The sequence below is a fragment of the Macaca mulatta genome, chromosome 3 (assembly GCF_049350105.2).
Source record: "Macaca mulatta isolate MMU2019108-1 chromosome 3, T2T-MMU8v2.0, whole genome shotgun sequence".
Lineage (NCBI taxonomy): Eukaryota > Metazoa > Chordata > Mammalia > Primates > Cercopithecidae > Macaca > Macaca mulatta.
In genome coordinates, this window is record NC_133408.1 from 196261951 (window position 1) to 196277249 (window position 15299).

Genomic DNA, 15299 nt, shown 5'->3' on the forward strand with positions numbered 1-15299 from the left:
ACATTCTATAAGAAAACTTTGCAGAATTTTTATCAGAATTGCAAAAACTCTAAATATTATGAACACAGAATATCTATCAATTTATGTAGGTTTTCTTTAATATCTTTCTTGTTTTGAGACAGGGTCTTCCTTTATCACCAAGAGTGAAGTGCAGTGGTATAATCACGGCTCACTGCAGCTTCGAACTCCTGGGCTCAAACAATCCTCCCACCTTAGCCTCCCGAGAAGCTGGGACTATAGGCATGCACCAACCAGGCTCAGTTAATTTTTTTTTTAATTTTATTTTATAGAGACGGGGCCTCGCTATGTTGCCCAGACTAGTCTCGAACTCCTGGCCTCCTGCGATTCTCCCACCTCAGCCTCCCAAAGTGCTGGGATGGCATGAGTGACTGTGCCCAGCCAACATCTTTCAATAAGATTTTTTGTTTCCATTATTGTTTCCATAAAGGCTTTAAATATCATTTGTTAGATTTATTTCAACATACCTTAGGCTGTCTCGCTATTATAATTAGATTTTCAGTTTGTTGCTGGTATTTATTGATTTTTTAAAAATATATTAATCCTGTACTCAGTGTCCTTGTTAAATTTTTTTATTTGAATAATCTATTTTTAAATTCAGTTAAGCTTGACTTTCTAGTTTTATTTACCGCTATGCAGGTTCATTAGGACGTGTGCAGGTACTGCATGAAAACATTCCTATCCACTCTAGATACTGCTCTTACCCATAACAGGAAAGAAAGAAGACAGCTCCTTCAATGGTGTAAGAGATCAGGCCACGTCAGCTCATCAACTTCATCATCAAAGTCTATGTGTAGAATCTGCTTCAGAAATGAAAGTCTTTTTTTGTCAGTTAATACCTTCGTAATTCTCACTCTTCTTGTTGTATTCTGTTTACTTTTTGTTATTTTGGGTTTGTTTGTTTGTTTGTTTTTACAGTATCACACTATAATAGCAGCTTGCTTCTAAAAGTGGTAACCAGCTCTGCATGGTGTAGAATGACTCAGCATTTCTGGCAATACTGAGGACTAGATATCCTTAAGTTTTTCTGTTAAAGAAAATCCTCTAGATAATATATTAAAAGTCTCCTTGAAATCTTTTTTGCCTACCAACTCTCTGAGTAATACACTGAGTTTGGGGCCTCTCATGGTTTTGGCTTTTCTCAAACGTTTATTCGTCTTTGAATTCTCCGTTCATCTCCGTATTTAAGAATTCTTGTCCTGCTTGTTCTCCTTATCATCTCCTGCCTCTGATGATACTGAATTTAGTGAATGGATCTAGAGTGGATGGAGGCGGGCAGGACTAATTCTGGAGGGCGTCTTGTACGTTGGTGGACCTTTATAAGCATTAACCTGAACTCTCACATCACCAGTACTCACGTTCACTACTTCAGCCCAAAGCCAATGCTACCGCTGCCTGCTGACTACAGCTGTCTTCCCAGCACCCTGCTTCTGTCTGTCCCTAATGTCCTTCAGTAGCAGAGTCACATGGTTTTAATTCTGTTAAAGTCAGGTCAAAGGAGAACCTGAGGAGTACAGATCATCAGAAATCCTAAAATTGATTTGCGAAACTGCATAATATCCTATGGGAAAATAAAATGAAATGTTGGGGTTATCTTTTTATACAGTGGGAAGTCAATTGGCTCTCTATTAGATAAAATCCACTATCTAAAGGTAAAAGGGCCCAGGCAGTGGAAAGTCAGTCAAAGGCACATACCCCTCTAGGACCCGGTAATCCCCAGGATCTATCACACAATGCCCAGGACTCCACTAACAGACACCTGCATCTCTTTTGCCCATTTCCAAGTCTTAGACAATTTTTCCTGACACCAGAAAAATGTATGTACACAAGATGAACTGTTTAAGAAGGACATAAAATATAAGTACACACTAATTATAGTAAAACAATAATCCAAGTACAAATGTTGAGGTACTTTGGAATGATACAAAATATGATTTGGGGCCAGGTGCAGTGGTGTGCGCCTGTAATCCCAGCTACTCGGGAGGCTGACGCGGGAGAATCACTTGAACCCAGGAGGCAGAGGCTACAATGAGCCAAGATCACGCCACTGCACTCCAGCCTGGCAGACAGGGCAAGACTCTGTCTCAAAAAACATAAAAACAAAAACAAACAAACAAAAAAAAACCTAAAATATGATTTGGGGTTAACTGGCATTCTATAAAATTGTAAAAATTAGAATATTAATGAAAACCCAACAGAAAGCAAGGTAAACAGGAAAATTAACCAAAACCATCAGTGTAATATGCTTCATGCAAGCCACGTAAGACACAGGAGAGGTAAACACTAAGAATCCTGACATACGGATGTATTCAGCAGTGGCTTGCAAACTTATAGGAATCATCTTGCAACCTTGAGAATGAGTTTCTGAACACTACCTTGGAAAAAATCTTCCTTAAACAGAACCTTAGGGTCGGGAGAGACTAAAACAACTACAAAGCTTTGCTCTGTTTGCTACAGAGCAAAGGACAGAAGAAAAGACCCGGGCTCCATATCTCTAGAATAAAGCTGAGCAGATTCAAGCAGAGACAATGAATCTTCCCAGAGGTGGAAACAAGGCCAGAGAATGCAAAAAAGTTAATACAGGACTGAATTACTACTATGTTCCAGAAAAAAGGTCAGTAAAGCGAACAGGTAGAAGAGGAGTCATGAGTTCAAGATGATGGGTCACACACGCACTTTTTACCATAAAAGAAGGGAGAAATATACAATAAATCACCAATCTACATGTCCCTAACACTAGCAACAGTACCTAGCATGCAATAAGCCATCAAAAAATGCTAACTGAATGATTTAATTACGCCAGAGGACAGAAGCACCACCAGCAGACTAGTGACATTGAGAAGTTCCTAAAAGACAGCAAATAGATGGGATCAAATCTATGGGAAAATGTCCAGGGAAAGGTATAGATGGGAGGCAGGGAGGGAGGGAGGCAGGGAGGGAAGGAGGGAGGCTGCGAAGGAGGGAGAGAAGGAGGGACGCCAGGAGGGAAGGAAGGAAGGAGGGAGGGAGGGGAGGGAAAAAAGAAGAAAAAGGTTAGCAGTGATGCCCAGTGCTACAAGCTTATAGTCAAAAAGCTCAAAAATACATCTAATTAGAGGTAAGAATTTAATGTGAAGAAATAATAGGTAAGGGTAACATTATTGTATAAATTGTTCTAGAATAACTGAATAGTAATACAGAGAGAAAATAACTTAGATTTTTTCTTTTTAACCACCTCACAAAATTAGCTACAGATAGATGAAAATATTAGATCTTTGCAAAACTCAAGGACAAAGTAGCCAAAATAGAATGGACTACATTATTCACCCCAGCTTTGAAGGAATGATAACACTTGAAGAGCAAAACCAACTATCAAATTACTAAGAAAGAGTTTAGTTTAAGTGTAAATATGTAGAAAAGCTAGCAGAAAACAAAATCAGGTTTTGTTTAGGCCTGCTTATATAATGTTTGTTATCAAGTCCTGAGTTTTCTCACACAATTAAAGAAAACTAGACAGCATGTGACATGGTTAAATAGGACCAAGTCAAATGTATATATTATGAATCTTAAATTATAATAAATCAACTTTCTAAAATGAGCCTTAATTATATCTTTATATATACCCCCTGCTAATCAAAATTTATGATATATATAGTTTATTAAAATGATTAAATTATGCATAACTTTTTAATCAACTTTAATGCCATTTTCTTGGCTTAGGATTTTCCAACAATACAGGTATCTATAGTAATATAGAGCCGCAAACTCTTGGGAAGTCAACGCCTACGGATGAGCTCGCAGAGAAGATTTTCTTCTGCCCAGAGCTAAGGCTGACAGTCATCCTCTGCCAATGGGCAAGGTGTGTGCACGCTTTAAAATCCGCCCTTTGCCTGAGCACTTCTTACTGGGCCTCAGTTCTGACTCCTGGTCTCTGTGTGCCTCTAACCTCATTTTTTCCAAACTAAAGGTCCCACGTTACTTGGTGACCACCCTCCCTCCCCTGCTGAGGAAACTATGGCCTGGCTTATTCACTTACTCTTGGGGTTTTGTTGTTCCTGTTTGTTGTTCTTCAAATACTCAGAGATTTTTCTGGCTTTCTTGAGAACTTATCTATGTACTTAATATTAATAAGACAGGCTGCTTGTTATATAGTTATATTTTTGACAAGGTCCTATTTAAACAATAGGATGTGCTGTTTAACTTCCTTTAAACCAACTACGTTAAAAAAAAAAAAAAAAAAACTCATGAGGTGACAACAAACATTATATAATCAGGCTCAAATAAAGCCTGATGTAGAAAATACACAGACTAAAATTTCTCTTTGCATGACAACTTACAATATTTTTGAAACTATAATCTGTTGAACTTCTAAAACCCTGATTTATTTGTTATAATTTTCATGTTATTTCTACATGTTGAAATAAGAAAACATTTCAAGGAGTTATTTCCCAATAACTGATAAATATTTCTCAGTAAGTAACATTCCATGTCTAAGTTGTCTATTTTCAATAAATAAAGTCAAAGTAGATATAACTGGATCTTTTTTTTCTTTTATTTTTTAGAGACGGAGTCTCGCTCTCTCTCCCAGGTTGGAGCGCAACAGCGCGATCTCAGCTCACTGCAACCTCCACCGCCCAGGTTCAAGTGATTCTCCTGCCTCAGCCTCCTGAGTAGCTGGGATTACAGATGCCTGCCACCACACCCGGCTAATTTTTGTATATTTAGTAGAGACAGTGTCCCACCATGTTGCCCACGCTGGTCTCAAACTGACCTCAGCTAATCCACCTGCCTTGGCCCCTGCGAAGTGCTGGGATTATAGGTGTGAGCCACCACACCTGGCCTCGTACTCCATTTTCTCTGTGTGGCATTAATTTTAAGGTTTTAGGGCCATCCTGATGTGCTATACAATAGTTTTCATAAGGCTGGGTACAGTAGCTCAAGCCTGTAATCCCAGCACTTTGGGAAGTCAAGGTGGGCGGACTGCTTGAGGCCAAGAGTTGGAGACCAGCCTGAGCAACAAAGCAAAACCCCATTTCTTTTTTTTTTTTTTTGAGACAGAGTCTCGCTGTGTCGCCCAGGCTGGAGTGCAGTGGCCGGATCTCAGCTCACTGCAAGCTCCGCCTCCCGGGTTCACGCCATTCTCCTGCCTCAGCCTCCCGAGTAGCTGGGACTACAGGCGCCGCCACCACGCCCGGCTAGTTTTTTGTATTTTTTTAGTAGAGAGGGGGTTTCACCGTGTTAGCCAGGATGGTCTCGATCTCCTGACCTCGTGATCCGCCCGTCTCGGCCTCCCAAAGTGCTAGGATTACAGGCTTGAGCCACCGCGCCCGGCCAAAACCCCATTTCTTAAAAAGAAAAAAAAAAAAAATTGATCAGCCAAATACAGGATCTAGTGAAGATTAACGTGGACAGACCTTTACTATCTGTATTGTTACTAGTAGTATGCTCTTCATTACCTCGTATTTAAACATCGGTGTACCTTTTATTTATGATATTTAACCAATTATCCATTATAGGCATTAGTTAAGCAATCTGTGACTAGGAATTTTTTTAAATAGAAAACAGCTCAAAACCATGCCTACGGCTTGTCCGGTTCAGCTGAGTCAAGCACTGAAATCATGGGCATGCTCCCCTGACCTCTATTAATACCTGGCGTACTCATCAAACCCCACATTCACAGGCTCTCAACATATCTTGTTTTAAAGAAAAAAATACAAAATACTCATAAATATAAAATATTTTTATTTTAAAAAATAAGAAATAGTATGAGGTATCTTTACAGAATGAAACTGCAGAAACCCTTCTGTAATTTCTAGGAGATCTGAGAATCATTTGGTATAAATTGGCTGGGTGCGGTGGCTCACGCCTGTAATCCCAGCACTTTGGGCGGCCAAGGCAGGCAGATCACCTGAGGTCAGGAATTCGAGGGCAGCTTGGCCAAAATGGTGAAACCACATCTCTACTAAAAATACAAAAATTAGCCAGGTGTGATGGCGAGTGTCTGTAATCCCAGCTACTTGGGAGGCTGAGACAGGAGAATCACTTGAACCCAGGAGAGGGAGGTGCAGTGAGCCAAGATCTTGCCATTGCACTCCAGCCTGGGCGACAGAGCGAGACTCCATTTCTAAAAATAAATAAATAAATAAATCTAGTATTATAAAACAACTTAAAACTTCTTCCTCTGTGCTACAAATAGAAGAAATGTTTTCCATAAAACTGATCATTTCAATATACTGAATCCTAACTTTGTCTACCGTTAGTGTGTCCTCATTTTTTCAGTTTTTGCCTGCTGATCTTATTTTTAATCCCTAAAAGAAGATACATTCACATATATATTTTTTAATGTTTCGGTTGCTTTAGAATTCAATCACTTCAGAACAATACAACCTTGTCTTTCTAGATGAGAATTTCCTTTCTTTAACGGAAAATGTGCAAATCAATAAATATTTAAGTCATATCATGTTAGTGACTTACGTTTTAAAGAAAAGTAGATTTGTCACAGGCTAAAATATTACCTAATGTCAAACAATCTTACTGCCTTCGATGTGTACAAATACACAACTTCTATATTAAATGACAAATAAATGAACTGTAAATTAATGTACCAAGGTTCAGCTATATATTGGCAAACATTTCATAGATCAAAGATTAACATTGTGACCCGCTGAATAAATGATTTTATAGATGAATAAATATGAGCTTAAGGGCCAAATAAATCTAAGATTGTAACAATTCAACCTCTAGTCTCTCTGGTGAGCTCTTATCCTGCAGGTCTGTGGTAACCTAATGACTTAAGAAGCTCTCTAGTAGCACTAAATCCGACATTTAATTTTACTTTCAAATAAAGTTTATTCCAACCAAAGGTGGGTAGTTTTCTATTCCCCGCAAAAACTTTTAGAAAAGATACTCTAATTAACAATGACTATTTCTATAAAACTGTTTCATGAGTATTGGAAGTATTACGACCAGTTTAATTTAAAGTATAATTACTTTAAAATCTGTACTTGGTGACTTTCTATTTCCTCTCTGCCAAAGCTTTTCTTCATTTAACAGAGGCCTAAACTATCAAACATTATGGGACATTAGTTAGTAATTTAATCATCATATAAAAGGGTTTGAAGTTTAGTTATCTATTAAACATAATACCTATTTTTTACAAGCTATACAGTTCTAAAACAGAGCCTATTTCAAAAAAAAATAAAAGCTGAATATGTCAATACCAATGTAATTTCTCATGTCACTTTGCTGTTAGATATAAAAAGTAATCCTACACAAGTTTTCCTGATGTTTCATCATCAGCTTCAACGTAGTTGGTACATTTAAGCACCTAATAATAACTGCTACTTAAAATGTGTCTTGGGTACTTTACCAACCTTTTAGGTGAGGCTACTAAATCCCTCAGCAACCCTGGTAGACAGACACTGTTAGACTCATTTTATAAATGTGGACACAATGAAATATGCCCCAAGTTACAGTCAGTAAGAAGAGTGAAGATTGAAGTCCAGGTATTCTGAATTCCAAAGTTCGTATTTTTTGCCACTGTTATGCAAATAAAGAGATAATCTAGCCTTTAAATACAGAAATTTATCATTTTGTGATAATGAGAGGCAAAGATGAACGTACAATGTAAGGGTTCAATTCAAAGTATACCATCACAATGTATATGGAAACTGAGTGATGTCTTTAAAAAACCTGTTACTTAACAGTAACAGACACTATAATTAAAGCCATAACTTAGTGCCCTGCTAGATCCAATTGTATTAAGAACAGTGACAAAATTAATGTAATTTCCTGAACTAAATGATTTTCAATTCAAAATTTTTATAAACGCAAACGATTTTTAAATGAAATAAATGTATTTACTCCTTTCCTCAAAATAACACTTTCCTATTTCTTTCTGAGTTCCCATATGCCCAGATTTGATGTTTCAAATGCTCACTTTACATGGTTTAACCACACCTTTACAGTAGAACAATTCCAACAGGAAGCTTAAGTATCACAGCATTATCAAAAGAGAGTATTTTCAAAGGAATCATTCTGATCCACAACCATTTCTAAGGTAAAAACTAGTGCTCTCAATTGGGGGATGGTAGAGGATTTCTATTAATAAATTGCTCTATGATTTCTTTTCTTGAAGGTGTTGGGAAAATCAAATTAACACATAACAATAGTTAGTGAGATATGGCTTCATTTTCTGTAATAAACACTAAGATCAAAACATGACCCAAGTTAAATTTCCTTGCAGGGTTCCCAGCAGGGGCTTCCCTTTTGTCTGTGATTTCCTCTCACCCACCAGAACCAGGCCAAATATGCGCATGTGCCACTAACACTAAGCAGCACTTCCTTAATCACTCATTTCCAACAATTTATGGATCATCAGTGGCAAAAAACGAGCAAAAATAATGAAAGAATGCAATGAAAGCTCGTGGAGACAGAGGCTGGACTTCCTACTCACTCTGTGTCTCTTTAGGATGGAGGCCTGATACAAATTAGCCACTGGGGGGAAAAAGTCATCTGGTCATAAAATACAGTACAAGGTCACTTTTATGTAAGTTTGCCAAAAGGGACATAAACCAGGACAATTTCAAACTGTGACACAGGATAGAAACATATTAAAAAAATCTTTGTTCCTCCTCTATTGTGCTGTCATGTTGCTCAGCTTTATAGACATTCCAAGCACCAGCACAGAACTCTTCGCTTCCACCTGGTCAGTCTAATTAATTAAGAAAGGAAGTTACCTAAAATTTTGTACTTTTTGCTTTTATTATCAAGCACTTTGTTTGAAGTTACAGGAGTTAACCTCTTAATCCTACAGACCGTGTGCTATGCTCTGGCCATTCGGGGATGTCTGGATGGTTTGGATAATTGGTCAGGATGTTGCTTATGTTACATTTTATGCTATGACTTCAAATCAAAGATAGGCATTAAAGTGAAGTACGACAGAAATTTACTCCCAGGAAAATCTTGGGTTTATGAATTAATCTGTCATAAAATTTACGTAACAATCCTATGGAGATATTTTCTCCCACTTTCATTAAGTCATTGAATTTTTTTTCCTCCTAACATTTTAATTCAAAATAAGATGCTAAGATATAAGGTGAAACAAATATATTCCTAACTACCATTTAAACACTGGCCAGAGGTTATACCTTGAAGAGTTCATTACAAAATCAGAAAGTATCTCTGATATTAATACAGACAACCTGGAGGTCTTTTCTGGAGTGGAGGAGGGAGACAAATCATACAGTCAAACTGAGGTATGCTAAGTACAGCAGTAATGTCTGCCCTAAGATGTTCCCTGAGCCCTAAGATCCACATACTGCAGAAAAAGTAGGTTTACTACAAAACAAAACAAAAATCACCAAACGGAACCTTTTCATCAGAGTTGAAAAATTAAGATGTAAACAGAATCACTTTCAAATACCTATGAACATACCTAAAGCTCAATACAATACACATAGGTGACAGCAAAATAATCTACATTTGGTAAACATTTAACTGCTAACAATAAATCTAAATTCCAAGATAAAAGTTAGCTGCTTACTAAAAAAAAGTTTTACTTTATCAAAACCATTTCTACCCTTTTACACTTGAGAATTATAAAGTAAGGGAATAGCAAGGAGATGGTCCTAATAAAATAGAAACACACACCGCCACCACCGTAAGAAGAGAGAAGCAAAGCTATTTAAGGCCCTTAAAAGGACATAGTCAACCCCCCAGGCCTAATATGTCCTGTTTGAATTAACATAGTGGTTTAATTAAAAACTAAGCAGAGAATTCTGCTTAATTTGATTTTCAATTCAAGCTCTGCATCCGCCCATGGCCAGTGGCCAATTTCCGCATCTCGGCACAATATGCAAGAAGCTGTTTGAACATCGATTGCCCAGGGGAATCCACGGGAGTAGAGTGGGGCCATATGCCATTTAGGGATACACCAGACTTAGACACAGTAAAACAGCACCAGGAGGGTGGCCACAGGAAAAAAAAGGAAATTTTACTTAACCATATTACAAGTTTGTCATTGCTCAAATTAGTGTGCTGAATCTACCAATTACAAAGGTTTCTAGCCTCTCTTCAGGATCACTTCAGAAACTACATGCGTCAAATGTAATCGATGAGCAAGCAGTTTTAAAGGAATATACATAAATATACATACTTATTAGCCAAATATGTTAAACATTTGAATGACTGTGATCAATCATATTAATTTCAATAAAGCAGCAAAGTTAATTCTAGTAAGTACTGTGTAAAGAACCATATATCTTAAAAAATGTTATTTAGAACTTACACAGGTAATTAACAAATGATTCTAGACTACAGAAATATACAACATGAACGGGCTCAAATGTATACTTAACACATTTAGACTTAACGACACAATATTAATAACCTTTCCAACTTTCATGTGATTGATTTTAAAACTGAAAAATATGAATATTTTAAAATGACATGCCTTGATTAGCTTAATTTTAAAACTTTCTAAACGTTTCTACTAGGATCTAGAACACATCTTATCTTCAAACAACTTTGTTTCAAAGTATGCTAGCTGTAATGCTCAAGCTGTTATTCTACTTCAGTACATGCCATTTCAAAACGGGAAACATATTTTAAAACTACCTGAGATAATAATTTGTGAGTAATAAAAGATGACTGTACTATATTCAGTTGCTTGCTTTCTGAGGCCCATATTTTATAGAATACTTAGTGATAATAAGTATTCTAGCATACTTATTAGTGATTAGTGATATTTTACAGAATACTTATTAGTCAAATGCATTTAAAGACTACCTCGAAGATAAAGGTAATTTAATAATAGCTAATATTTACTAAGTGAAGTCCTGGGCTATGTGCATTACATAAATAATCACATCTCATTTAATCACCAAAATAAGACAATAAAGTAAATATCATTATTACACCCGTTTTTACAGAAAGCAACCCTGCGGTTTAGATGAAATCACCTGCCCAGGCAGTCTGACTGATGCCAAATTTTCTCAGGGTTGTAGCTTCACCATCTTCCGCTGGTCTCTCTTCCTCAATACAGTCAGACTCTCCAACTTTAAAATGATTCTTCCTCCCCTACCTTCAAGCAACAATTCCATCTCCCTCCTTCCTTTAATGGCATTAACCACCAAATTCTTTAATTTGGTTTTCTGTAGCACCTATTACAACTTCCCAAGTCGGACGAATGGCAGTTATCCAGTGCTCCACCTCATTGCTCTCTTTTTAAGTCTTCTGCTGTGTTTGGGAATTAATTGGATTCGTAGTTGCCTGTATCCTACAGTCATTCAATATTTCTGTCCCATTTGAGGTCATGAAACACAGCTGGTGACTCTCAAGTGATTTTTAGGCAACTAACATGGTCAAAGATGTGCTAAGAAAAGAATATTAATCATGTATAAAAAGACTAAATTTTTTTTTTAAATAAAGGAAATAAGTGCTGTACAATCGTAGGTGTGAAATATCTCTAATTACCTTCTAGGATCCCTCCTCGCTGATTCTCCCTTTGACCTTAAGTCTATAAGGGGGAACAGGAGAAAAGTGACGTGTCACTGGAATTTTTTGTCATTTTTTCTTTTTTAATTCTGGAGATTGTTGCTAATTCTTCAAACAGATTTAGCCAAGTCCCTTTCCTAATTGGTTAATTCACAAGAAGGGAAGAAAATAACTTGGAGGCAAAGAGTTTGTCCATATTATACCCTGTTATCGTAAATAACAATCTATTCAACTAGATTTTTATAAAAGTATAAATTAGGTAGATAGATACTGCTTATAATGTCAAATATGAAAACATAGTTCACACCGAGCTTTATCATTTGCTTTTTGTATGTGGGACTATTACACAAGAGGTGGTGTCAGGAAGAGGGAAGAACTTGGCTTATGGAAAGCAAACATCGGCAGGCAACGTCACAGAGTCAGGTGCAGGACTGATTTGGCGCCGTGATCTACAGAACAGTGTTCTGCACCGTGTGGGGCATGTACTCCTTTGTACTCCTTTCCTTTGTGATCTGCACAAAGTCTAAAATGCATATTTATCTCTAAATATACTCAAATGGTAGGTGAAAAAAATTTTCAAAAATCCTATTCTGGCTTCTCTGTTGCCTACATCATAAAACTCAAATGACCAGACAGAGGACTCCAGGCCTCCAGAATTCAACCCTGGCAAGCGGCTTGTGCACCCTCATCTCTCACCATTCTCCAGTATCTAAGTACCGGTCATTCCCTCCATTCTGTCAGAGCTCTGGGCCTTTGCTCAAGCCTGGAATGCCACACTCTAGTAAACCTCTGATCATCCTTCAAGTACCAGCTCAAGTCCAGGTTGACTTCCCCTGTGAAGCCTGGTCAATTCCCCAGGAAAATCAAGATATCCGTTCCTTTCAGGGTTTCCCATAGGACTTCATTATATAAAAGGGCTTCAAACTGCATCTTATTTGTTTGCATCTCTCATTTCTCCCACTGTCCGACCCTTGAAGGCAGGAGCCCCATCTTTTCATCTGTGTCCCCAGCAAGCTCCTATAAATAGCATAATAACTGCTACTTAAGGAACTGGTTAATAAAACTCTGAATTCTCGATGAAATTCATTCTCTGTTGAATGAATGAATATCCATCAAAAGTTATGGTTCCAAAATTCTACAGAAATTGCCTTCTCAAGAGTCTACGATGACCTCCTTTCTTCTTGTTGTTCATTCTTGGTTTCTGTTTGTTTCTGAGACAGGCTGGAGTGCAGTGACGTGATCACAGCTCACACCACAGCTTCAACCTGCAGGCTCAAGCAATCCTCCCACCTTAGCCTCCCGAGGAGCTGGGACCACAGGTACCCATCACCACACCCAGTTAATTTTTTTATTTTTAGTACAGACAGGGTCGCACTATGTTGCCCAAACTGGTCTCGAAGTACTGGCCTCAAGCGACCCTCCTGCCTCAGCCTCCCAAAGTGCTGGGATTATAGGTGTGAGCCACTGCACCCAGACATTGACTAAATTTTAATTGCCAGTCTTAAGAATACATCATGATTTTTTAAATTCCAGTATATAAAAGCCAGTTTTCTTAATGTCAGGTTTGACTGCCAGAGTCGTTCCCTCTGATCCTTGTACATTTACTAAATGTGAAATCAGCTGTCAGTTTTCAGCTGCAGACTGTTAACGTATGGAATAACAGATAGACAACAGAAAGGGGAGCCCATGGAAATAACACTTTACTGTCACCTAAATAAGATACCCTAAGGAAAGAATAAAAGCTATTATATCAGGTTTGTCCGTTACACTAAATGGATGCATACTGTAAAAGTACTCCCAGGTCTAAAAGACGCCTCTCGTGGACACGCACCATAATTCATTATGCAGAATCGCTGTTACTGTTAACACCATGTTGTTAATATTATTATTCATTTAACTTTGTATATTCCATTTAAATAATTTAAGTCTGCTTCTTCTAGTTCAACGTGAATGATATTTAATTCCTCACTTAACCAATTTAATTCCAATACTAGATTCACTTACCTTTTTCAGGCCAGCAAAGCCTTCTGATTCCAGAAAGAAAAAGGCAAAGGGCATCAATACAAATAAACAAAGGTTGGAAAAAAGGGAAGCAAGATTCCACAAACCTATAAAAAGAGTAACAAGAAAAGAAGAAAAACAGGTTAGATACTGAAATTGTGGTATTAATCAAGATCTATACTTTTAAATAGTAAAAACAAAAAGTAACAAATGATCTAAACTTAGAAATCATAAAATAAATATAGTATGTATATATTTAAATTTTTTTAACATCGTAATTTGTACCTATTGGGAAAAGTCAGTATAGAAACTAATGTTTTCTTCCATGCCGTAAAATAAATTCAGTAAAAATATGACGTGTGCAGAGATCCCAAGGCACAGCCTCTTTAGACATATAGGCACCGGAATATTTAAATTAGAGCCACTAGCATTTATTGAGCCCTTAATAAATGCCAGATACTCTACAGAACATTTTACATGCATAATCCCATTTAATTTAAGCCTCATAAAAACCCTAAAAATAATAATTAGCATTTATTGAGCCCTTATGTGCCAAGCACTATTCTAAGTGATTTACAGATATTATCCAAACTCATTTACTCGCCACAGCAATCCCACGAGGCAGGTAGCATTACTGCCCCAATATGACAGAAGAGGAGCAGGCTGTGCAACTTGCCACAGCTGTAGAGCCTGCAAGTGGCAAAGCTGACTCTTAATTCCTGGGATTTTAAAAAATCACTACATCACAGAAATTTTGGTAAACAATTCCAAGTGGGAAAGAAAAAGTCAGAGACTGGCAATCTCAAGTGACCTTTTCCTTGTTGGCACAAAATGGCAAGTAAAATAATAAGAACAGATTTAGTAAAAGACAGAGCCCTGTTAGGTATGTCATTGGGAGGGTATTTGCCCAACATGTCAGATCATAAAAAAATAAAATTTAAAACTGAGTTTCAAAATGATGGTGATAATCATTACAAAAGTTTATAAAATCAAGAGTCAAAGATAAAATTTATGTCAAGGATAAATTCAATGGACTGTTTGCAATTATAATTCAATGTTTTTGAAAGTAGCCAACTAATGCTTTTTCAACACCTTTATTTCCAAGCAGTGCTAAAAGCACTGGAGATCCGGTGACGAACAAACACAACACCTCTGCTCTCAGAGTTGCTCATCTGGAGATTCGCACGCAGAGACTACCTCTGAGCTGGCAGTGAGCACAGGGAGCAGAGCTGTCCCTAACTACTGCAGTTATGAATAAACATAAAGGCTTGTAACTGTCCTGATGCCCTTTGGAATAGCATAGAGTATAAACAAACACATTAATTTAGCACTTAATATGGGTCAGCTGGGAGACTCACTTCCTTTAGCAGACAAGGTAATATAATAAAATCAACTCACAGTTTCTTATTCAAAAATCTACATAAATTTAACATCACTTCCTTTAGTAGACAAGGTAATATAATAAAATCAACTCACAGTTTCTTATTCAAAAATCTACATAGATTTAACAAATTTACAATGTACATTTATCTTTGTAGAAAGTAAAATGTTTTACAAACAATATCTTAACATCTTTTAGTGGAAAAACTGCAATTTGAACTATTTAAAATTTTTAAAAATTTAAATAATTTTATACTTTCCAGTCTTTAAAAAAAAAGCCAAACATTCTGTTTTCTTTATTCAAAAAGAGTATAATTAGAGTCAATTCTTTTATTGTGCTAATTACTGGAAGAACATATAGAATGATGGCTGCATGCGCACAATTGAGTTCCAGGCAGACCTGGGTTCACATCCTGCTGCACGTC

At 37.1% G+C, this 15299-nt stretch overlaps 1 protein-coding gene across 15 annotated transcripts in view; it reads right to left on the reverse strand.

The window, feature by feature from the left end:
- LMBR1 (limb development membrane protein 1) overlaps positions 1 to 15299 on the reverse strand; it is a 211748-nt gene that overhangs the window by 111350 nt on the left and 85099 nt on the right. For all 15 annotated transcript variants that reach the window (XM_077997816.1, XM_077997809.1, XM_077997817.1 and 12 more), the window contains one exon: positions 13498 to 13601. In XM_077997816.1, coding sequence (XP_077853942.1) covers positions 13498 to 13601 — 104 coding nt within the window. The remainder of the gene's footprint in view (positions 1 to 13497; positions 13602 to 15299) is intronic.